The 26851-nt window shown below is 34.6% G+C and overlaps 1 protein-coding gene across 9 annotated transcripts in view; it reads right to left on the bottom strand.

Annotated features, from left to right (window-relative positions):
- The window catches only part of PDE1A (phosphodiesterase 1A), a 326360-nt gene that overhangs the window by 37389 nt on the left and 262120 nt on the right, over positions 1 to 26851 (bottom strand). For all 9 annotated transcript variants that reach the window (XM_058712176.1, XM_058712177.1, XM_058712190.1 and 6 more), the window contains 4 exons: positions 19109 to 19209; positions 13354 to 13479; positions 9787 to 9888; positions 9047 to 9167 (listed from right to left, as the gene is read on the bottom strand). In XM_058712176.1, coding sequence (XP_058568159.1) covers positions 9047 to 9167; positions 9787 to 9888; positions 13354 to 13479; positions 19109 to 19209 — 450 coding nt within the window. The remainder of the gene's footprint in view (positions 1 to 9046; positions 9168 to 9786; positions 9889 to 13353; positions 13480 to 19108; positions 19210 to 26851) is intronic.

The following is a 26851-nucleotide window of genomic DNA, read 5'->3' as shown; positions in this document are numbered from 1 at the left end:
CCATACTTCATAATAGCAAAGATACCGAGATGTGAGGTATTTATAATGTCTAATGCATATCTTAGATGGTTTTAAACCACGGGATAAATGACTGGTACTTAATTGAGCATGTAATGGAGAGGCATTGGCTCCCCACCCCTGTCCTCAGGACCTCCCCAGTTTTCTAGCAGGAAACTGACATGATAGGACTTTTACTTTTGAAATATCGGTTTGTCAGCAGTGTGGGGGATTGCTTGAAGTGAATTAAAGATGAATCTTGGGCTTCAAACCTGAATGAAAAGGAGTCTTTGGTGCCACTAATAGAAATAAGGCAATCTGAATGAGGGCTGTATTTGAAGACTATTATGCATTTGATCTTTAACATAATGAGAATAACGTGCAAGAATAATATCATTGTTTATATTAAAATATAAATAATAATATTGCTATTGTTAAAATAGAAATAAAGCTCCTCATAGACTTCATGGGAAATGTGATATTGTAGACACTTATCTGATCTATGCCTATATAACTGTTTTTATTGATTAGGGGGCTGCTATCTGATATTTTAATATGTATATTTTTATACTATATAATAGGAGTTCTTTGTTTGATCTAAAAATGATGATTTGGGCCTGAAAAAGGCATTGTGGTGATTTCCCTTCTATGAGCTAAATTTTATAGAATGCTAGATGGCAACATTTTCATATAGGACCTAGGCACTTGGCAGATATATATAGGGTCCACCGCCCAAAATTTGGAGGGAGAAATTTTATATTCTATTTGCTTCTTATATTCCACAATTGAATTAGGGTATTAAATTTCCACTGCTAAAGCACATTGAATACTAAAGCACATTAATTATTTAATTTATTTATAAATATTTCAGGGTGTTATTCTTTAGGGTGAATTAAGACCATGAGGGCAAGATTAGTAGGAGGCCCTATAGCCAGACTATGGGGGCACCACAAACCCAGTACGACAGGGGGGTACTACTAAGGGAGAGGGAAAGATATGTAAAGAGAAAGTTGGGATCCCTGAGTATAAATTTGATAAACGTTAAAATTTTCCTTATTGGGTCCCTGAATTGGGAGCATTTACTCTCCCTAACGATGAAATCTGGGGTCAAGGCAACAGACATTGTGTACGTCATCTAGTTTTCTCTTGGAGGATGTGCTTTCATTTGAGGTTGCTGCCTTCAGGAGGCCAAAATATACTTTCAAAAATCAGTAAAATACCAAATATACATATGTTCTGGTGTATTGACTTGTACAGTGGTTGGAATAAAATTACAGGGCCCTAAGGCCACTGACCTCAATTAACCAATGTCACCCAATTGTGCTCCTGGATCCCTGCATCTTTTCTTGGGGATGACCCTGCAGGTGGAAAAGGGGAGAAAGTGACCCCAGAAATGTGGAAACACAAGGCAGCCTGATGTGCTCAGACTTGTCCCTGTATCAGCAATTCCCTTGGAGGCCGTTGAGGTTGCTTCTTTGAAAGGCCATGACAAAGACCAGTAATATTTTTATGCTTTCCTAACAGTATGAAATGCTCTGGTAGTGGTCAACAAGTTGTCAAATCCAGTGACTTAATGGCACTTTTTTTTTTTTTTGCATTTTATCTGAAGCCAAAGAATTTCTATAGCTTTCAAAAACTGAAGACAAAATGGTGAAGTATAGAAATCTTGAGAACCTTCTTGCATTGAAAACAAGTTTTAATCACAGAAGCAACACCAACAACAAACATACAGGAAGCTTCTGACCACAGACTTGAGGGCCACTACAAGGCCAAGGGTGAATTTGAGGGGTCACAAGTTCTACAGGGACATTTAACTGAGGGAGAAGGGGAAGAAGTGATAGTTTACATTCTTTGGACAACTTATTTAAGGGATTTAGGCCATCTAATTACCTTCTTTCATTCTTGCTAAAAATTGTCCTTCTAAATTCTAGGAAGCCATCAAAACTGTTTAAATGTTTAATGATTACTATAGCTAACATATTCACTTGCAGCAAGATTTATATTGTATGATTGTATTTTGTGAGTTATAAATATTGTATAGGACATTAGTATCCTTGCATGCCTCTTAAAACTATGAGCTTTGATTTTTAAATTTTAAGTTATTATATGGGCTCATAGCTATGGTTCTTTATATTTATCAATTTTTGGTGGTGGTCGTGTCTGAATTTTTGATGCCAGATCCTTGGCTGAGGTTGCCCTAACTAAATACATTACTAAATAATACATTCCCCATATTACTATGGGGAATACAATCTATTTTGAAATAACACACTTCACACTACTTCTTGTAATTTTGAAGAACATAAAGGGGCCTGGCAGTATACAATTTAGGATAAAATAATCGTTTTGTCCTGCTCCCCAAAACTTGTAATTCCAATTATTTGTTTCTCCTTTTTTGAAAAGGTAGTACCTATTGGTAAATATAGATTTTACATAACTGACAATTTTTTTTTCATGTAACACAAAACAACCAGCTGAAAAAGGAAAAATTCACTTAGTTATTAGGTTTGTATAATATGAAGCAGAAACAAATTTTAGTAGCAGGAAGTATTTCTTTTAACTTTATTTGTATTAACTTCTTGTTATCTTGCCAACACCAAGAGTTGGGGTAACACTGATGTAATTTTAAAGAATAATGCAAATAACTTGGTTTGCATTGATTTCTCCTTCAGAAATACGGTGTGTTTTAAAAATTCTTAATGCCTATTTAATCCCTTTTGTTGGAGAAAATGAACTTAGTAGAAAAATTAATAAGAAATTGACTTAGAAGTCAACACATCTCAAAATTCCTCTGGATTTTTTTGAAACATTAAGTGATATGTGTGTAAATATATGTATGTACACACATACATATACACATATATGTTTCTGTGTGTGTAAATTTATATGTGTGTACATGCACACATACAGGCACACCTCCAAAAGGCTAATATATGGGATATGGCAGAGTAAGAGTACTGGGAGATTCATTTAGTTAACTGAATGCACAGAAACATTTTAGCTGTTGGCATCAATGTCATACATTAGCATACATCTCACAAAGATAAACTTGTTTTGCTTGTAACCATGTCTGTTGGTAGTACAGACTCACTTGTTCTGACCTTTCACATCACATTCTCCTGTTTTGCTCTATATATTCCTGCAGGGGATTTGAAAGTCACTTACTTTTAAAAGTCCAGAGACTGCGAAATAGAAGATTCCATTATTAAAAGCTCAAATCCTAAATCAACTTAATACAGTCTGAAAGGGATTTCATAGTTGAAGAGGGAATGCCAACAGGGATAATTTGATTTTATAATGGTCCACCATAACCTGTATGCTTACTCGTCTCAGAGCTGTAAGTTTCTTGCCTTATATATTAAGGTCATTCAAGAAAAGACAGTCATTTGTGAACATTTTGGGATGACACAAATGCCTATTGTTGCCATCAAGAATCCCGTCAAAAAAACAAATGAAAAACTTGACATTTTCATACTCTAAGTAACACAGTCTGAAAAATTCGGATCACAAAAACATGCAAATATCATGATGTTATACCTATTCCAAGACTTGACCTTTTGTGTTGCATGCATTTTTATCTCTATTTAGATATCTGAGTCACTGCTTATCAGGCGCTGAGAATGACAGAGGAACTAAGTAGCCTTATGGAACGGTTTACCTCTACCCTGAATTTCAGATGTGAAAAATCACTGCGTGTTAGAAGCTTCATTATTAATAGCAGTCACCTTTTCAAGAATAAGGTAGTGAATCTTGAAAACATCTTGACTCAATCTCATTAAATTCATTACTCTCATGATTCTGTCAGGTAATCTTTGTCTGGTTTGAAATTAATAAAAAATAGGGAGAATATAAGTCAAGATACTATTTGGATATCTAAGAGTAATTTTCAAGAGTTGCTGGAATTTATTGCAGACTTATATTAACAGGGTTTTTTTTTTAGAATTCTTTAAAAATTTTTTTTTAATGTTTATCTGTTTTTGAGAGAGAAACAGAGACAGAGTGCTAGTGGGAGAGGGACACAGAGAGAGGGAGACACAGAATCCAAAGCAGGCTCCAGGCTCTGAACTGTCAGCACAGAGCCGATGAGGAGCTCAAAGTCACAAACCACGAGATCATGACCTGAGCCGAAGTTGGACTGAACCATCCAGGAGCCTCTTTTAGAGTTCTTTAAGTCATTCTGCTATATTCTTCTTTAAATCAAGGAAAATTTTATGTACAAAATTTAAGTGCATAAATTAGGAACATATTTATGTAATTAACACGCAAGATGTAAAACATTTCCATCACTTCCAGAAATTCCCTTAACTTTTTCCAGTGAATCTCACCTCCTACAGGCACCCATTGTTCAGATTTTAATCATCATAGGTTAATTTTGCCAATTTTGAACTTCATATAAATGGAATCATATAGTATGGTTTTTTTTGAGATTTATTGTTGTTTGTATTAGTCCATTTTTTATTGTATAATATTCCATTGTATGACTATGCCATTATTTACTTATTCATTTCTATTTTGGATGCAAATTTGGACTGTTTCTAGTATAGGGCTATAATAAGTAATACTGTTATGACTATTGCACATTTGGTGGGCATAAGCACTAATTTATCCAAGTTATACACCTGTGGGTTGGCATGCTGGGTCATAGGGATATTAAGTCTTATGTTAGTTTCATTAAGTTTCATGGATGCTAGCCAGTAGTTTTCAGAGGAGTTGTAATTATTTATATTCCTACCAGCAATGTCTGATACTTCCAGTTTCTCCACATAATAAAAAACACTTAATATTTTCAATCCTTTTAACTTTGGTTATTATGGTGAGGATGTAGATGTATCTTACTGTGCTTTTAATGTGCAATCCTTTGATAAGCAATGATACTGAGTACACTTGTATGTATTTATTACCAATTTGTGTACTTTTTAACGAGGTGGCTGATCAAATTAGGCTGATTTTTTTTATTACTGATTTGTAGGAGTTTATGCAATTTGTGAACAAGCGCTTGGACAGATATTTGTAGCACAAATATTTTCTCTCACTCTATGGCTTGCCTTAATGGTATTTTTGGAAGAGAAGTGTTAAAATTCATTCTTGTCCACTATGCTACTTTTTTTTTTCGTTTTTAGGCAGTGCTTTATGTGTCTTTTCTAAGAAATATTTGGCTACCCCTAAGATTAGAGAGATATTCTCCTGAGCTTTCCCCTAGAAACTTCATAGGTTTAGGTTTTGTGTTAAGGCTGGAGTCAATCTTGAATTAATATTTATATATGGTATACATAAGGGATAAAATTCCTTTTCTCCCATATATTTAATAGTATCAGTCTATTGCCATTTATAAACTTTCTTTTCACTGTTTAACTATCTTATTGCTTTTGTAGAAAATCAAATGATCGTATAAGTATGGGACTGTTTCTGGAATCACTATTCTATTTTATTGATCTATTTGCCTGACTCCATGTCAATAACACACTGCCTTGATGACTTTAACTTTCTACTAAGTCATGTGATAAGAAGGTGTAAATTTTCCAACTTTCTTAATCTTTTTCAAAATTGTTTTGATTATATCTAGATTCTTACATTTCCATGTCAATTTTAGGATCAGCTTTTCTTTCAACTACTACAAAGAAGTCTGTTAACAGTTTTTGATAAGGATTATGTTAGGTATATTAATCAATTTTTTGAATTGACATCTTTTAAAAAAAATTTTAATGTTTATTTATTTTGAGAGAGAGAGGGGACAGAGAGGCAGAGAGAGGGGGACAGAAGATCTGAAGCAGGTTCTATGCTGACAGCAGACAGACCAATATGGGGCTCAAACTCACAAACCATGAGATCATGACCTAAGCTGAAGTCAGACGCTTAGCCAACTGAGGCACCCAGGTGCCCCTCGTAGAATTGACATCTTAACAATATTAAATCTTTTAATCCATAACATGGTATATCTCTCAATCTACATAGACAGATCTTTAAAAATCTCTCAATATTCTGTGGTTTTCAGTGTTCAGGCATTATATGCATTTAATTAAATGTATTCCCAAATATTTTTTTGTTTTTATGCTTTTATAAGTCATATTGTATTTAAATTTTTATTTTCAAGTTGTTTGTTGATAGTATACAGAACTACAATTGATCCTATAGCCCTGTTAAACTCATTTATCAGTTCCAGTAGCTTTTTATAGATTCCTTAAATTTCTATGTAGAAGCTCATATTTGTGCAAATAAAGACAGTTCTTTTTATTTTTATCCAATCTATTCTTTATTTTCTTTTATATATCGTAATGGCTAGAGCTTCAAATGCAATGTTGAAAGGAAGTGGTAAGAGCAGATACCTGGAACTTAGCATGAAAGTGTTCAGTATTTCCCCAGGAAATATTATGTAAGCTATAGACACCTTTTACCACAATGGGAGAGGTCCCCTACTTCTAGTTTGCAGAAAGTTTTGTAATTAGTGTCTTTTGGATTTTGTCAAATACTTTTTCTGCGTCTACTGAGATAATAGTAGGATTTTTTTCTTTTAGTATAGTAAATTATTTTAAATGATTTTTTACTTAAATCAACCCAAGTCATAATATGCACTCTTTTACTATATTGCTAGATTGGATTTGCTAATATTTAAAGAAATTTTCCACCTAGGTTCATGATAGATATGGGTGTATAAAATCCTTTACTTGCAAAATCTTTGCCAGCTTTTGTCAGGGTTATAATGACAATTTTCCCTCTCTCTCTGTATTATGAAATAATCTGTGTGAGACTGGCATTATTTCTTTTTGAAAAGTTTGAGAGAACTCACCATCTCTCACTTGAATTGAGAACTGAAATAAGAATTAAGAATTGAAACCACCTAAGCCTGAATTTTTCTTCATGGGAAGAGTTTAAAATACAAATTCAGTGTTTAAAAATAGGTATATGGATATACAAATTACATTTTTTCTTATGTTTGTTTTGGTATTCTATATCTTTCAAGAATTTGACAATTTCTCCTAAGTTGTCAAATGTGTTAAAACATAAATTATGCCTAAAATTCCTTACCCTTTTGTTATATGTAGAGTCCATAATGAAAACTCCTCTTTTACTTATGATTTGTGTTTTTTTCTCTTTTTCTTTTTTAAAAACACTTTTTTTTTCAACGTTTTTTATTTATTTTTGGGACAGAGAGAGACAGAGCATGAACGGGGGAGGGGCAGAGAAAGAGGGAGACACAGAATCGGAAACAGGCTCCAGGCTCCGAGCCATCAGCCCAGAGCCTGACGCGGGGCTCGAACTCACAGACCGCGAGATCGTGACCTGGCTGAAGTCGGACGCTTAACCGACTGCGCCACCCAGGCGCCCCTTAAAAACACTTTTTAAGTTTATTTATTTTCAGAGAGAAAGCAAGTGAGGGGGGCAGAGAGAAAGAATCCCAAGCAGACTCCCGCTGTCAGCTCAGATCCCAATGCAGGGCTTGAACTCACAAACCACGAGATCATGACTTGAGCTGAAACCAAGAGTCAGACGCTTAACCAACTGAGCTACCAGGCACCCATGTTTTTTTCTCTTTTTAAACTTGCTAACAATCTTATTATTTTTTCTGAGAACAAACTGCATTCCTTGTTAATTTTTGCTGTTGTTTTTCTTCTGTTTCATTAATTTCTGCTTTTATATTTTTACTTCCTTCCATCAACTTATTTTGGTTTTATTTCCCTAACTTCTTCAAATCATTGCTACAAGTACTGTTATTCTTTTCTAATATGAGCATTTAGAGCTATACAATTTCCTCTAAGCATTGCTTTAGCTGCATTCCACAGAACTTCACATATTGTGGTTTAATGATCATTTAAAATACTTAAAAATTTTGTCTTAACTTGAGCAAAGTCATTTTATCTGTTCATGTTTCTCTGTTCCTTTATTTATAATATGAGAAAATTGTTCTTAAAGATCTCTAAGTTCTCTTTAGATTTACCGTTTTCTGACTAGTGTTTGGTTGAATACATGAAATTGTAATTTTTAATTGGCCATAACACACAGTTCTAGAACTGGATAAGTTTTAACGTGTGTGTGTGTGTGTGTGTGTGTGTGTGTGTGTGTGTGTTTATCACAAAATGTATTAAAAATATTTTTAAGACTATTTTTAGTATGAAAATACTTAAATTTGGAAGATGCTACTGAGTAACTTTCTCTAGGACCATGCTATGCTATTTCAAAGTGAAACCATATAGCATATTCATTGACAATGGGAAACAGAAAACAGAGTCATCCAAATATAGTAATGTATTTGGTCTTTATGTCTTCAGAATAGGTATAATGTCAATTGGCCCTTTCTTACTGTATTCTTTATAATTAAAACTGTAACTTTCTTGAGTTATTTGAATCATTGTAACAAATTGTCAGACCTGAGGAGGGTCATGGGAATCCTGAATTTATAACCAGTGGTCAGAAGGGCTGGTGTCCTGGGGCCCCACTTGATGTTGGCATCTGAACTAGAGCCACTCTTATGGAAGACTGAGCCTTCACCTTGTGGGGTCTGATGCTAACTCTGGGCGGTTAGCATCACGATTGTATTGTGGTACCTCAGGTCGGAGTGGACTATTTTAAAAAAAAGTATACTGTGGTAGAGACCACTGGCCATTCCCCATGGCTAGGCTTGTTTTTTCATATAATAATCCACTTTTTACAAAGCATACATCCATCTAACACAAAACTGTATTTCTCAGTCTTCCTTGCAACTATGCATATATGACTAAGTTATAACCAACAAGATGGATGCAGCAGTGCTGTATTTTCTCCCCTTTCCCATTTTATGATGAAAGATATTTGATGTTTCTACTCTAACATTTTACCTCTTAACAGCAGACAACACTACTAATTTGTTTGTTTCTTTCTTTCCTAAGAGTGGCATCTGAGATCCAAGATTTGACTCTCTTTAAAATATATAGTATACTACGTAGGATTAGGAAATACATTTATCTGAAAGATAAATAGTAAGTCACAAGCCCTGAATTCGGAACAAAAAAAGGTGCATGTCAATATGCGTAGTTACTATTTCCAAAAACATGTGCACATAGTGTGAAAGAGGCACCTGTAGGAAAAACTCCTCCATCAGGGCCATGGTCCACCGGTGGTGCAGCTGCCAGGATTTGGCTGGGTGGCTGATGTCTGCTGCATGGAGAATCAGGGACATCGTTTTGGCTTTGTCAATCCTGTCATATCAAGGACATGTTCAAATTATTAGGGCAAAGTAAACAGTTCTAGTCTTTTTAAAAAAAAATTATTTACTTTTTATTTTTTGAAAAAATTTTCAATGTTTATTTATTTGAAAGAGAGAGAGAGAGGGAGAGAGAGAGAGAGTATACATGCAAGGGAGGGGCAGAGAGAGAGGGAAACACAGAATCTGAAACAGGCTCCAGGCTCTGAGCTGTCAGAACAGACCCCAACGCAAGGCTCGAACTTGGGAACGGCGAGATCAATATGTGAGCTGAAGCTGGACACATAACAAGCTGAGCCACCCAGGCGCCCCTAATTTTTATTTTCATTTTACAGAGAGAGCATAAGCGGGGGGCGGGGGGGGGGGGTAGGGCAGCAGGACAGAGAGAGAGAGAGAGAGAGAGAGAGAGAGAGAGAGAGAATCTTAAGCAGGCTCCACACTCAACGTGTAGCCTGACGCAGGGCTAAATTCCACCACCCTGAGATCATGACCTGAGCCGAAACCAAGAGTCAGACACTTAACAGATTGAGCCACCCAGGTGCCCCAATATCAATTACAGTCTTTTCTGAATCTAAGCCCACCAAACTTTAACATTATGAAAGAAAATAACCTACCCTTCAGGCTGCTGCAAACTGTTTCTTATATTTTTAATTTGCTGGAAGTGACCTGACATGTCTGTAGACAAAACCATTTCAATCACTAGGTTCCGAAGATCCCTGTGGAGTCATCAAAAGAAGAAAGGTTTATTTGGCCCTTGATGATTCTCAAGTAAAACATTTCTTCAAATATTACTACTTAAGTTTTATTTTTCTTAATGTGTATGAGCAAAAATATGCTACTTTTTAAATATAAAAGAGCTCGCAAACTTTGACTTTATTTCATCCTTTAACTCTAATGGCTTTAGGAAGTTCCCAGGAGAGCGATCTGTGAATGATGCTGTTTAACAACTCTCCTGCTTTCCCCACCCACACGTACAACCCTCCCCTACTCATAATTACTAAATATTGTTTTTATTTCTGAAAGTATCCTGACAAATCTAAAAAAATTACTTTTATTTTACTTATTTTTTAAAGTTTATTTATTTATTTTGAGGAGGGGGTGGGGCAGAGAAAGGGAAGAGAATCCCAAGCAGGCTCCAGGCCCAGCCCAGTGCAGAGCCCAATGCAGGGCCAGATTACAACTAACTGAGATTGTGACCTGAGCCAAAATCAAGAGTTGGCCACTTAACTGACAGAGCCACCCCCGTGTTTCCCAAAATTAATTTTAAATGCAGTATTTGCTATTATTAAAACAACCACTATTTATTCAGGTAAGTCCTGAATAAGTAGTGTCCTAAGTAGTGTCCTAAGTAGTGTCCTAGTGTCCTAGTAGTGTCCTAAGTAGTGTCCCAATTAGTGTCCTAGGTGCTTTTATATAGGGGGTATTATTATTTCACACCAGAGGAGATTGGGGTTTTCCCAGTCACACAGGTAGCTGGTACATGGCAGAGATAAGATTCAACACCAAGAGTTCCCACTCCTAAAGCTTACACTTAGACCACTTCACTGTGCCAACCTATCATCATAAGAACCCCAGAGAAGTCAAGATGCTAACGTGAGTGCAACTCTCTGTTTAAGCTTTTGGGACCCTGACACTACAACATATTGCAGACAGAGCTATTGAAAGTTTGATCAAATTTAAATCTGAGCTATAAATACAGTGGCCATATCACAAAACCTATGCATGAATAACTCATTCTCACAGTAAGTTGGAAATAAGTTACCACAGGAAAGGCTTCATTGCTCAGTATAGATAGGTAGAAAAGTCACTTATACTGGAAATCATATTTTATTTTCATTCTGTGGCATGGCCACTGGAGTAAGCTAAATAAAAGGTGTGTGGTAAACTTGCATTATAATCTTGTGTCGAAGATATTTTACCTAAAGGTGGTATGACTGGATGCTTTTTTTTTTTTTTAACAAAAGCATATTAGAGGTACTTGCTGAAAATTATGGGTCCTTAATTAAATTGCATTTTTCAGATGGGCACTGTGAGAAATCACTACGCTGATTACTGTTAATGATATTGAATAGCCTGCTTAGCATACTTGCTCCTAAATATTAAAGGAAACTAAAGATAATGAAATTATTTTTAATACATTTTTTTCTCTGGAATTATGAAGAGACCCATATTACAATAGCAGCTGAACCAAAATATTCATTTTAACTAAGAAAAAATGAGATGAATGTTTTATGAAATCTTAAAATTTAGTACATTTTACTTTGTAAGTGATTAGTAAGTGCTAGATATTATCAGTAATCAGCTAATAATGTATCAGTAAACTAGGCAAAATAGTGCACAAGGTAATGTTACTTTATGAATCTTCCTTACAAAATTTTTAAATTATTTCATTTATGGTTACTAAAGTTAAATTAAGAAATAAATAGGTATGCAAACCAAAAACCTACACAGTTTTTAAAAAGCTATCTATATTTTAATTTGTGGTAAAATATTATCAATTTTATACTAGCAAATATATCTTTTGTAGCTTTTAGAAACAGTGTTGTATCTATTAAATTCTACAATCTGTATGATATTATAGTATTAAAACAATTCTGTAAAACCATTCAATTAGGATGATTCTGAGAAGTTACTGTATAGAAATTTATAAAATATTATAGGAATAAATTATTAGAATACTAAAGATGCTCAACAACAAAAATGTAATAGGAAAAAAATTACATTGAAATTGCAACAGAATCAACTTTGGGAAGGAAAAAGATTAATTTAAAGGAATAACAGTAAAAATTAATAATATAAATGTTACTTCTGGGAGTAATAATCATTGATAAAAATTAAATTAATACTCTAAATGAGTACTCTGCAAAAGAGAGTACATTTCTTGGACCTTAGCAAATACCTCCAAACTTATCTCCCTGCTCCTACGTATACCCTTCTATTCTCCACATAGCCCACCAGTGGTAGCTTTAAAATCCCTTCACGATTAGATGGTGGCCTTCTTAGCTGGAAACACAACTGAGCTATTGTTTCTTTCAGAATAAAATGAAAGGCCCAAACTGGGTTCCCAAATTTCTCCCCCCCCCCCACATCAGATCTGCTTCCAAGGTTGCAAAAGCGAGCCCATGTTTTATACAGCTTCAAAAGTGGCCTTGAAAAACCAGAAAGCTTGAGTATTTGGAAAAGTAACCATCAGAAATTAGGGCTTGTTTTAAAAACCATTCATTCTTTAATTCATTCATTCATTCATTCATTCATTCATTTTGAGGCAGCTCTTCATCCCAAAGCATTTCTTTGAACATTTCTTTTTACCTTGATTTAAAGAAAAAAATTAAAAACCTGTGATATTTAAATGGGAACCTTTTCAGCTCACTAACTTTTAACAAAATCTTTGTTAAAGATAAGGCTTTTAAAAAAATAAGTAGGTCTCACTGAATAGTAGGGACATACATATTTGCACTAAATATCTCGATGTTTATCAGAAATTCATACTTAACCGGACACCCTTTATCTTTATTTGCTAAATCCGGCAGCCTTATAGTCAAATGAAGGTGTTGATGATGACCAAAGGTAGAAGGAGGAGGAAAAGTTACTCTGAGCAGTAGGGGTACATCTTGTTATCTCCCCCTACATGGCAACAAGTATCACCAATCCATGAATGTTTTTTGTTGTTGTTTTTTGTTTATCTTAAGCAGATGGATGCCCTGAAGAAAAGGTAAGATTTCCCTCTGCATCTGGGTGATTTTACCATATTATGTTTGTAATTTTTTCCTTCAAACAATGAATTTTTTTTTAAAAAAAGCTAAACTCCACATATAGAAAAATAATATAGGAAGGAATCTTTGAATTTATTTAGGACCACATATTGGTATAATTAAGCAGAGCTCCATTCAAGAGAGTACATAATTACTCTCTGGAAGTATTTGTTGTGTGGTATGTGGTCTTATGGGTTGGCTATGATGGAAACAGATGCTGAATTAGCCTGGAAAATAGTTTAACTCCCACCAGCAGAGACTGGCTCCTGGAAGTCTTCTAGGTACTAATCCTTCTTAGAGTCATCTAGTCAAAGGGAATTTTTATAACATGAATAAAAGATTGATTTTCATCCGTTTTCTTCACTTTAAATCACATCACTTAACTGTTTCCTGAAATTAAATTTTCTCTAGGCTTCCTCTGAAACTCACCTCCAGTCATCTTTGGATAAATTTATCAGAACATTCATTTCTTCTTCTTGCATAAGCCGATAAGCTGCACTCACATGGTGATTCTCAAGGACTGAGCGATCATTATATAAAAGGGCAACATCTGACCTGAGAATTAAAAACAAAATGTAAAGTACAGGATTCTTTAAATTTCATGAGTGTTGAATAAGAATACTCAAGTCACAAGATATCTATCTCACCAGTAAAAATTGATCTATTTGTCTATTCTTTTACCATTACCACACTATCTTGACTACTGTAGCTTTGTAGTGAGTCTTGAAGTTAGATAGTGTCAATTCTCCAACGTTGTTCTTCTCCCTCAGTAATGTATTGGCTATTCTGGTTCTTTTGCCTTTCCATATAAACTTTAACTCTGTTTGTCAATATTCACAAAATAACTTTCTGGGAGTTTGGTATTGCATTGAATCTGTAGATCAAATTGAGAAGAACTGACATCTTGACAATACTGAATTTTCCTACCATGAACATGGAATATCTCTCCATTGATTTAGTTCTTCTTTGAATTCTGTCATCAGGTTTTATAGTTTTCCTGGTATATATCTTATCCATATTTTGTTAGATTTACACCTAAGTATTTCATTTGTTTGGAATTTCAATTTTTTGATGTTAATATAAATGATATTGTGATTTTAATTTCAAATTCCACTTGTTCATTGCTGGTATACAGGAAAATAGCTGAATTTTGTGTGTTAACCCTATATCCTGCAAAGTTTCTGTAATTGCTTGTTAGTTCTATCAGTTTTTTCATCAATTCTTTTGGATTTTCTATATAAACTATCATGTCACTTGTGAACAAAGACAGTTTTATGCCATCTTTCCCAATCTCTATACCTTTTGTTTCCTTTTCTTATCTTATTGCATTAAGTAGGACTTCCACTGTGATATTAAAAAAAAAAATAGTGAGAAGGAACATCCTTGCCTTGTTCCTGATCTTAGTGGAAAAACTTCAAGTTTATCACTGTGAAGTGTGCTATTAGTTGTCAAGTTTTTGTAGACATTCTTCATCAAGTTGAGGAAAGTCTCCTATATTCCTAGTTTACTGAGCATTTTTATCATGAATGGTGTTGGATTTTGTCAAATGCCTTTTCTGCATCTTGATATCATCATGTGTTTTTGTTCTTTAGCATGTTGATATGATGATTACCTTAACTGATTTTTGAATGTTCAGCTTGGGACTAAATCCCACTTGGTTATAGTGTTTCATTTCCTTTTAATTATCATAGTTTGAATATATTATGCCTTTTCCTTTAAATTTGTAATCCAGATATCTGTGATTTAATTTAGATATGCCAAACAAAGGGAAAAAATTACTTGACATTTTCATTCAATCTGAATGAATCAACCCTCTGTTGATGAATCAACCCATTCCAGATAGTTGATTACCCACTATTTCCTATTAGCTTGGACTAAAATTACTTTGGGTGGGGGATGGAGGATGGAGGGGATAATATAAATCATTTGGTCTATTTATGATTCTAGGTTTTTTTTTTCTCCCATATAATGTTGCAATTCAATTTGAATATTTTGATCCCATAGCATTAAATTAACTGAGAAAATCATTTTTTAAACAAAATGTATGTTTCACCACCAATTTATAATGAACATTTTAAAATAATGAATTCATCAAGGGAAGTTTTCTTTTGTTTTTCACCTGTCCATATTTTCACATCATTTTATCATATCACTTGATCAAATAAACTATTTCAAGTTGCATTGTTGAAGTTAGTATTCTAGCATAAAGTTTGAAATATTCCAAGCATTCTCACATCTGTATAATGGAGCTCTGGTTGCTTATTCTTCTATCTTCTTAGGTTGCCAGATCATTTTGCAAGTGTGGAATGGAAGCAGAACCACTATGTTCAATGAATTAAAATGGTAAATCCATGTATATAAGTTGGCAAGTTGGAAGTAGGCAGCAAAAATAGCAAAAGGAAAGTCAATCTAAAACCTGTACAACTTTGCCTCCACTTTCCCCAATGCCCAGAGTCTTCATTTTTCGTTCCTTCTGGTAGGGATATACTTTTGTCTTACTAAGCCTAAGACTTACTGTTTGTTTTAGGCTTTTCAGTCAGTAGTACTGATTATAGCACTCACCACTGAATGTTTACCAAAAAAAAATAGGTGAGGATAAATAAAAGAAAGAACTAAAGAAACCTGGTTTTTGTTGTAAGTTACCTATTCGAGATTTGTATCTAATAATCTACCAGATAAACCAAGCTTAATTATTAATCCAGCATAGGGAAAATGACCTATTAAGAAGAACAATTACGTATCTTCTGTTTCTAGACTATCATAGAAGTAGAAAAACATATGTAATTAGCTAATAGTACATAACTTCAAAATAGTTTTAATTTCAACCATGGCCTAAAAATTCCTTAACCGATAATCATAACTCAATATACAGAAAAGTACACCTGCAATCCTTATTTAAAAGATAATTAAATATATGTTTCCAATCTCTAGAATTTCACTCAGATTATGGGAAAAACTGACTTGTAAATCACATATCATTTGTGTCATATGGCCTCAAATCTAGCCATGACAGTGTTATTACATGATATAGCTCCAAGTAATACTGTCTTCTGCTTTCAGCATCAAGCAAAAATGTATTTTTGAACCAGATTTAATTGTAAGAAACTATTATGATTTTGTCTCATAAATCAACAGGACTCTGAGAATACAGCACTGTCTTAATGTTTGAGATGGTCTTTGCTAAGAAAAGAACAACTCTAAGCAACATTCAGTATCCATAGTAACATGTAGCTCAGTATTTTCACAAAAAAATTATTTTTATTTATTTACACTTTCAAGGATTTCATGTATTTTAATGTGTGTATTGAACTCAAATTTAGCACTGCACTATGTTCTAAATTATTTTTCACTTTTCATTACCCAGTATAGAGTTTTCCAAATTAGAAAAGCATTTTAAATTCAAGTAAAAATGAATAATATAAAATACAATAGAATTACTGATATTAGTAACATAAGACCTTATTTTTTCTTGGACAAAATATAAAGGCAACAGAGTTTTAAAAGCACACTATATTGTTAGATTTGTGGTCATTAAAACTTTTTATTCATAGAATTTTCAAGTTCTTGTATAATTAATCCTTTAAATTGATCCTGATAAGCAATTTATAACAAAATAAACAAAATACTAGACCTTTTCTCTCCTTTATATACAATTTCTTAATGTAAAATTGGGGGGAAAAAAAGAACTCTTCTTCCTCCTCCCTCTCCTCTTCCTTTACTCTTTTTCTTCTCCTCCTTCCCTTCTTCCTTCTCTTCCACCACCTCCTTCTTTTTCTCCATTTCCTTATCCTTCTCTGCAGTCCAAAGTATAAGTAAGTTAGGACTCTTCCTCCAGTTGTAAATGGATGGTAAAGGAGAAAGCTAGAAGAGACAGCCTGACACTGCTGCTGGAGAAGGCCAGTCCATTGCCTTCACTTTTCAAAGTAGAAACAAGAAGTGTTCATTGGTAACAAATCTCTCACTCCTTTTCTCCTAAAACTATTGCCCTATACAGGGCTCAGTTCAGTAATGAGCTATCTTTAATTAAAATCTCACTCAATATGGATTCAGGGGATGTGGAAGAGTCGTTGACAAGAAAAAATGATCTGCACAGTCTACCTTTGCTCTGATGTTCAGCACAAAAATGGAACAACTCTCTCCACTCTGCAATGTGTAGGTTATTAACACCCCCTTCCACATGACCTGACCTCAATGTTTCTTTTTTCCCTTCTTGTTCTGCCAATCTTAGGGACTCTGAGTTTACACAGAATGCCTTCTTCAATATTTCACTGTATTTCAACTCTCCCTCTGTCTCCATCAAGGGACCATGTTTTCTAAGCCCATCCCATTTCAGGCTATAGAAGACTGGAACTATCATGCATCTGCCTCTGGCCATGGGATCAGAGTTGTAGGAAGAGGCTAGATTGAGAGTATCCCTCTTCTCAGCTTCTGAATTCTGCTACTGCCATCAGCTGACTATGTGTACATAGATAGATCATTTCACCTCTTGAGGTTTTGTTTTCTCTGCTTAGGTTGTGAGACTTTGACCAGATGATCCATAATGTGGCTTTCTGTCACTTAGTCACTTGAGGCACTAAAAATGTCTAATATTTCAATAAAATGTTCCTATGCTCCCCACATTGAAAAATAATTTCCTATAGCTGCAAAATCAGGTGTTAACAATATTGCTATTAAAAAACAAATGAACAGACCACACAAAAACCTGCACATAAATGTTTATAGCCTCTTTATTTATAACCTTTTTTCAAAAATTTGGAAGTAACCAAGATATCTGTCAATTGGTGAATAAGGAGAGAACCTTTGCCACATGCATACAATGTAATGTTTGTTGTTCACCAGTGAAAAGAAATGAGCGATATATAGCACAAAGATGACGCCAGAATATGTACTATGGACTTTTAGTGAATAATAATTACAAATAATATTTCATTAATTATAACAAATGTACCATACCGATGCAAGATGTTAACAATAGGGGAAGCTGTAGGGTGGGGAAAGAGTACATGGTAACTATGTACTTTTCAGTTTTTCTGAGAATCTAAAGCTGCTCTAAGAAATAAAGTCTATTAATTTAAAAAATGAAAAAGTAAAAAATAAATTTAATTTTCCCTCAACAAGAATAGACAGGTCTACAGTAGTTCCAGAGAAACATCAGTCTGTCAATGTACATCTCCATCTCAAGCATATTTGACTAGCAAAAGACAGAGAAATTTCAGGATCCAATGTATAGAAAGCGAATTGGATCATGATGGGTCCTAGACACGTTCTGCCTCCCAGGCACTGAGATCTCTGTGCAACCAAAAGAGCAGAGAGCACCTTTCTGTTACGAACTGAATTATTTCCCTCCCAAATCCTTATGTTGATGTACTCACCCTTTGTACCTTAGAATGGGACTGTATATGGAGATAGGCTTTTAAAGAGGTAATTAAAGTTAAATGAGGTCATAAGGGTGAGGCCTAACCAATATGGCGGTATTTTTCTGATAGGAAGAGAAAGAAATACCAGGAATGTGTACCCACAGAAAAAAAGCCATGTGAACACAGTGAAAGAGCAGCCATCTGCAAGCCAACGAGAGGGGTTTCAGCAGAAACCAAACCTGCTGACATTTCTTGGACTTCTAGACTCCAAAACTGTGAGAACATTTCTGTTATTTAAACCACCCAATCTGTGATTTTGTGATGATAAATATATCTCCACTCTGGTATTTTGATTCTAATAACTGCCATTATTACCATCACTAAAAAATATCATTTTCTAACTATTTTAAGCTTAGAACTTCATGCTGACCTGGAAATACAGTTTCTTTGATTTTTTTTCAGAAGTACAATTTTATTACTTTCAAATACATAATGATACTAAACTGATGCCTTAAACAATATGTTTGTCTAAGATTGTCTCAGTGAGCAGATGTCTGACTTGTGTGATAGTTCAGAATATTAATTCTGGGCAGAAAGAAGTTGTATGACACATTTTTACATTCTCTAAATTGCTAAATATGTCACCAAATATTTGTACAATTTTCTTGATAAATAAAAATCGTTTGTTAGCTTAAGAAATTTTGCTAAAATCTATTAAAACTATTCTTATTAGACATATTCGCTGTTATTTTTAAATTTTCTTAAAAATAATATGTGGAAAATAAATTTCAAGTTTTAATTAAAAGTTAATACTTTATATAACTTACCTAGTCTGAATGTGAAAGTTGTTTGTGGTTCCTGTATGCTCATAATCATGAATGGCAGCAGCAAAGACCATTGCTAAAATTTCCAGTTCAGTGAGCCAGTGCTAGTAAATTAAAGAAAGATACCATGGTATTTAGAAAGCAGAGCCATCTTGTATTTCTACAAAAGAGATTTTTCAGTGCATCCAGTATAAGTAGTCATATATATATATTAAATTATTTTTATTGATCTTAAAATACTTTTTTCCCTTATTTCACATACATTAATTGCATAATGGATGCTTCATGAAGTCAATGATTTGTTTCATGGCTTGTAAATTCAAAAAGAGACATTATAATGTTCCTTGCTAATCAGAAAAGGAGTAATTTTCTATGATTTAAAAGGTGAACCCTCACTGGGTTTTTGAATTCAAAGGGGTTTGTTGCTAATTAAAATTAGCAATTTGGGTTCTCATGAAATCAGTTATAGTGTAGTGATTTCTTTTAGTTTAGTAATTTTTAACATATAGCCCATATATCATTGAAATGTTTTTAGCTCAACTTTTGTAGAAGCCTCTTCTATCAGGAAATTTCCTAAGAGTTGAAAATATTCACTTTTCTCATTAGAGAAACTGAACTTTGTTTTTATATTTAAAAATTTGGAAGAGTTTCTAAGAATTTACTAAATTTGCTCTTCATAGCACACATACTCTTGACTGTGCATATAAGTTAGTAATAAAAGAGAGAATAAATGTTTCATATAAAATCCAGACCACCTGCTTCAATATACATTGATCGTTCTGTTATCCATTGGACGGTTTAACAAATTTCTCTGCTATTATAAGCCTACTTTGGTAATTTGATAGTTTATTCATCACTGACATTTAACATAACAGTTTTACTCCTCTATTATGGTAACCACATGTGACCACTTAAACTGAAAATAAATATAATTAAATAAAATTAAGCTCATTTTCCCAGTCACAGAAACCAAATTTTAGCTGCTTCATAGTCACATGTAGCAAGTAGTTACCAGATGGAACATTGCAGTGTTCCTATCATCACAGACAGTTCTATTAGATAGAACCACCAGTAGGTGGTACTTGATGGTAGTAATGGAGGATCCAAATGATATGGAGCTTGCTCTTAGTAGTCTCATTCCATATACTTGAAACAATTAAATCGTACAAAGCAACAGAAAAATATAATGTAAACTACATGCATACTTGATAAAAGATCACAGTTTGAAGTACAATCAAAGAGCAGATTGAATGTCTATTTGATGGCAGTGATCTTGAAAGAAGGATGGACAAAGATTAGTATCTAAATGCAGTGTTAGGAACAGAGAGATTCTAAATAGAGCAAATGCAGAATGAGAGTGTAGAGGCTGATATGAAAGCCGAATTGCCAATTGTGTTGGAAAGTCAAGTGGAATGAGAATGGAAAGAGAGTGCAGCTTATGGGAAGAGTTGATAGACTACTTTGATTAGAGCTGATGAATTTGGATTTTGTATAAAATGCAAGAGGGAGCCATTGTAGGTCCATGACTCAGGAATGAGAGGTGACAACTGTTGAATTTCATAATTGACAAAGGCATGATCTTACTAATCTTTGCTCCCCTTCACATAACCTATCATGGTAATTGGCACATAGTAGGAACTTAATATTTGTCTGTTGACTTGAATTTCACCAGTTTTGTATTAGGAGGAGGTAGTAAGGAATAGTTGAAAGAGATTGTGGAATCAGACAATTTCTGGTTTTAAATCTTTGTCGATCATTAGGCAAACAAGTTATTTACCCTCTCAGCCAGAGCTCTCATGAAAATAGAATTAGTGATCATTCCCTGTGGAATTTTAAAAGAAGTTTTAAGTTAATGTATTCGCTGTACTTTTTCACAAATCTTGTCATATAGTAAAATACAGAACAGATGCCATTTTCCTGAACTTATTACCTTAAATGCACTGTAGAAGGCATTGAGTCTGGGAAATAATAGTGAGCTAACATATCTTTAGTGATTGCAATTCAAGAATAAATAGTCTCACAGCTGGATGACTGAAGCAGAAATGATTTTCAGAACCAAAGGGAGTTGATATAGCTAGCTATTCTGTGTTTATGGGTGCATTTAATTGTGAGTCATTAAAAGGAAGAATGGGCTGTATTATAAACTGAAGTAAGACTGGGCCTCCAATGTCCCCAGCGAGACCGTGGAATTAAACACCATGAAATGAATAGCAAGCAACTAAAGTTAAACCAGTTCTTGAGCCCCCAGAAACCCATTGTTTTATAAAAAAAAATTATTCCTAGAAAAAAGTCACCTGTTTTCTTAAGTATTTCCTATTGATTATATTTAAGATTTATATATTTAACTGTGATTTTAAAAAAGTAACATTCAATATCTATAATAACATAGAATATGAAGTTGCAATTATACAAAAATACAATTAGGGCAGCAGAGATAAATTTTAATTATAGATTATCTCATAAGTATTTAAAATTATTATCTTCCTAGCTGTCAAAATTGATTATACTTATTTCCTGTTTTTAGTCTCATTATTCTCTGCTTCCCATAAATAGTACTTCTTCCATGAATCTCTCTTATTTATTGCCACATTATAGCCCTAATAAATAATTTTAAATTATAAAATGGTTTGGAAAGAGAGAAATGCTGAACCCTCACACTCAATTTAAAAGCACATCTATTCTGCATTAGCAAAAGTAGAATTTGGGGCTGATTTTTTAGCTTCTTGGTTGTTAATTCATTTTACACTGGTGCCAAATGAGAATTCTAACTCAGAAAATGAATGTTTAAATGCATAGATTTTGTAAATGATGCACGAGGACACGCCAGAGAAAATGAGACTGAATCCTATCACTCTTCCCAACTAGCATAGTGATCCATACGTAACCTATACTCTTCTGATTCCTCACGGACAGGCATAAAGGGTAAAAATGATGAGTCATGAGCAGTGCAGACACTGTGCTTCATCTAAACTACAGTTTTCACTTTGCATAGAGGAATGCTTAGGGAGACTAACTCTAAAAATGAGAAGTCCTCAAATTACATCATAGGGAGATACTGACCGCTATCAACAGTTCGCACAATGATGACAGAAAGAAAGAAGAAACTAACATTAACTAGACATTTTAGTTATATGGTCTCTAATTTGTATAATCATCCTATTTTCCATTTATGAGGTAAGTATTTTTACCTTCATCTGGCAGCAAACAAAGCTGAATCCTAAAGAATTGAATCAACCTGCCAAAGGCCACATAGCTATCAAGTGGAAGAGCAGGAATTCACCCCCAAATCTGATTTCAAAGTTTCTGTTCCTTCCAGAGATCAAAATATTCCTTCCATGGATGACAACAGCATTTGTTACTTGAGGGAGGTAATATGCAGAACACATTCTTCTAAGGTTTCAAAAGCAGAATTTCTAGATAATTTAACTGGGTATATTGATGGGTAGAAGCTAATAAAGCTCTAAGACTTATGATGTAAATTTTCATACCTCAATTTTTCAGTGTGTGTGTGTTTATGTGTAAGGTTGGGAGAATTTCAGGTCAGAAAATCACATTGACCTATTAGTTCCTGGTGTGTCTAAAAGAGCATAATTAATAACTCTTTTAGTTAAATTATTGGGTTGGGTACTTTTTCTCTATCCCTTTGAATAGGATGACATAGTTTGCTATAACTTACCCAGTATAGAAAGTGAGTGTTATAATAATATTAATACATAATACACATAAAGTAATATATAATAAAAATAAGTTAATAATTGTTATCGACGTGAGGGTGTGTGTTAATACCCATTATGTGTCAGGAACTAGGTTAGGTGCTTTACATATATGATATCATTGACCCTTCACTGGTGGTCAGTATTATTAACCACATATTAATGACAAGAAAACCAAGGTAGAGAGCAAGTGAGCTAGGGTAGTGGTAAAGCAGGATTTCACACCTATGTCTGATTGCCTTGAAAGCCTGTACCCTTTCCACTCTTCCAAACATTGCTGTCTGGGAAGCCGTTTGTAAAAACAGAATTCCCACACAGTTTGTAGAACACAGAGTGGTACATTTTCTGTAGACTGATTGGAGAACAATTGAGTCATTCCAGAGTGTGGGGGTCTATTTCTGGGTGTGGTCAGTAGACTGCAACTGCCAAAGGAAATAGATCTCACATCATCTTTCTTTCTTCTACTCTTAATGTTAGAACACAGTGCCAGGAGCCCTTAAATACAAGTGTTCCTTTCAAGACCTCGGATGATTTGAAATTCAATGAGATATTTGAAGGTGGCTTAGTAGCACTTGGTGAAGGAATTTGCTCTTTAGCAAATGGATTGAGCTACCACACACCACTGTCACCTTGGCACAGAACTACAAGTTAACTAAGTGATAAAGGATAGAAAGAGACAGAGGCTGTACCGACATCCAATCTCTCTGCAGTGTCTACTCCCAAGCCAAGAGTATCCCATCTGACATTAACAAACGGAAGGACACTGGCTTCATCACAATCCCCTTCAGGCACTGGTCCTTAGAACACTTTGCAGATGACAGGCTGTGTGAGTCACCTGACAATTTGGGGCTGCCACTGGAGTGCTCCATAAATGTCACACAGATAAGACTGTCCTGAAACAGCAGGACATCAACTAAAATACTGAAGTCAGTGACTTCAGTAACTTTCCCAAAGCTATAAAGCTGGCAGTGAAATCTAGTTTTGGCAACACTGTCAATAAATTCGTAATTCATTTTGCCTTTCCTCTTAGCATCTATCATAAAATTTCTCATTACTCTCTGCAGTTTAAATGTATCTTCCTGATCTTGGACAACAGTGACAATCTTCCACTAGGCTGTTTTTGTAATGGCCAAACTAATGGATGATTAAAGAGCCCACTAACACACATTTTTGCTGAAGGATGAATAAATCAGAAACAAGTTCCCCCAAGAAAACCTGCTAAAGTAGAGTGAAGTTATGTTTATGACTGGTAAGTTATGGTCCTCTCAAAGAGTGACTATGTGATCTTCACTAATGTCAACTTCTAGGAGTCCTGCCGGGCTGGACCAGCTTTGTCCAGTATTCTGGAGAAGTTGGAATGGTTTGGTATAGCCAGGAAAAAGTCCTCCTCACAATTCCGAGGAAAAAGTTCCATTGTGGATTTGAATTTCTCTATTTACCAATAATACAGCATCCTTCATTTCTTCAAACAGAGATTTCATTTCAGAACAGAGATTCTGAGGCTAAAATAGGAGACTTTTATTTAGCTCCCTTTACACTGATAGCGAAAATAAAATATACTTAAGCAAAAACATTTTTAAATGATGAAATTTTGGTTACCTCCCAGCATAAAATGGCATATATCTTCTCACTGCATGTCATAATTAAAGTAGATATTTTATTAGACTGAAGGCTTTACTTTTCCATTCCATTAAGTTCTGAAAAAACTGAATCACTTCAGTTTCCATTTCAGGGTACCACTTACATGTTATGTTTTTGAGTTAACTTTTTCAAAGCCACAGAACTCAGCAAAGAGGAAATGCCACACTTGAAATCCATCTGGCTATAAGATTCAAGACCAAGGCCTTAGAAAGGAAACAGTAAGCAGCTCTAACCAGGAAGGTAGTGAAGCAACTTTTTCAAGTAGAACAGCATTTGCAGCTGTCAGGAGGCAAAGAGTTCAAAAAACAGCTGTGATGATGAAGTCTTATTAGAACCAAAGGAACTTTAAAAGAATTTGTGTGTGTGTGTGTGTGTGTGCGCGCGTGTGTGAGTGCACATACTAGAAACAATTATAAAGAAGGTTACATATGCTACTTTTTAAAAGCTTATAATATTCTAAAACTCTATCTTTGAATGCTTTATTTTCTACTTATTATTGTTAACTTCTACTCCATCCCTTTCCATGCCAAATCAGACTCCTAGAAAGAAGAGTGAGTAAACTTCAACCCAGGACCAAGCAAGTCCAGACATGGCTGCATTTGATCTCAGCCAATGGGCATGTTTATACCATAAGTCTGTGATGCCCATACTTATACCTTACAACAGGAAAACCCAAGGTATGAGGTTGACAATACATGTAAGTTCAGCCTTCAATAAGGTCATGAGAAGGTCATGCTACTGTATCAGTGAAGGTTTTTGAGATTTCTGCCTCACCCAAATAGGATTTAACTCCAAAGCAGCATATATTACTTTGCAATATTGTTGTAGAATGCATATTTCTCTTGAATTGGTAGTAATATTCCAAGAAAATCCTTTATGAAAAGCCCAGCTAAGGGGTGCCTGGGTGGCTCAGTTGATTAAGCAACCAACTCTTAACCTCAGCTCAGGTCATGATCTCACGGTTTGTAAGTTTGAGCCCTGCCTCAGGCTCTGCACTGACAGTGTGGAGCTTGCTTGGGATTCTGTCTCTTTCTCTCTCTCTCTGCTCCTCCCTCCCCCTTGCTACATAAATAACTAAATAAATAAATACCTAAAAATTAAAAAAAAAGACAGCTGAGCTTCAACCATTAACCATTATCAACTGCCAGCCAGTGACTGAGCCACCATGGATGTCTTTCCCAGTGATGTCCTTAGATATCTTCAGCAATACTTGCTAGCTGATTGTAAGCCCATGAGAGACTACAGTGACAACCTTCTAGTTGGGACCCTTCTAACTAGACCCTTGAGAGATATTGATAAATTGTTGTTTGAAGCCACTAAATTTTAGAGTAGTTTGTTTTAGAGCAACAGATAATTGAAACATGGCTTAGGAGTAGGATCTGAGCCCAAGGCATTGATAGATCTGTGATATTTTGGAGGAAAAGAAAGATGAAAAAGTGGAGTAGACAATTTCTTTAGTCATCATATGAGACACTATTGGATGAATCACAGCAAGTGGATGGTATATATAGTAAGCAACATACTATAGTTTCTTAGGAAAAAATAAAATTATTATGAGAATTTCCTGTATATAATAAAGTTTCCTGTATATAATAAAATATAATAATTATGTAACTGTTACAAGTTTTCAATATCTTCAGCACAACATACTGTGGCCGTAGGGACTTTGCTTGGGACCAGGTTAGGAATAGTCTCTGGTGTGGAAAGATGAGGTATTGAGGATCTTTGGGGCCCCAAAGAGCATTAGTTACATAGATATGAGTGCCAATGACCCAAAAGAATAGGTGTGACTTCTGAAATCAAAATAGGTAGGAAATGCATATTATGGGGTTTGGTGGAACATTCTACGTACATGCACTTTGTGGCACTGCTTCAGCATAGGCTGACACATAAGGAATCAAAAAGGTACTCACAGGGACTATATCCCTTTGAACCCATGTCAGTGTGGAATTTTTAGAAGAGTTATTCCTTCCCTTTCATTTCTGGGAGTCACCCTAAACTCTGATACATTTCAGAAATTCCAGGCAGTGCCAGAGTTCCTAACATGAACTCACTGTTGTCCCAGGATTGCACTGCTGGATTATTTATTTACTTATTCATTGATTCATTCAGATGTAAAGAAAAGGAAGGAGAATTTGGAAAAATTCACATAAATAATTTCCAAAATCCCTATTAAGATTTCATTATAATTAGCAATGCAAGTAAAAGAGAAAAATCCACTGAAGTCAGCTTGGGAGAACATGGCAATATGAGGGAAGAGAACTGTAACTAGCTTTTATCCCAAAGACTTTTTATCTAGGTCACTTTTCTTGGTTGATTCCTATGGGAAAACAATTTATAAACAAAATGTTCTAGAGTCCAAATTTTGGCAAATTTGCAGTATATTTACATT

Source organism: Neofelis nebulosa, chromosome 2 (genome assembly GCF_028018385.1).
Source record: "Neofelis nebulosa isolate mNeoNeb1 chromosome 2, mNeoNeb1.pri, whole genome shotgun sequence".
In the NCBI taxonomy this organism is placed as follows: Eukaryota; Metazoa; Chordata; class Mammalia; order Carnivora; family Felidae; genus Neofelis; species Neofelis nebulosa.
The sequence above is the reverse complement of the archived record's forward strand: the minus strand, read 5'-3'. Positions and strand labels throughout refer to the sequence as shown.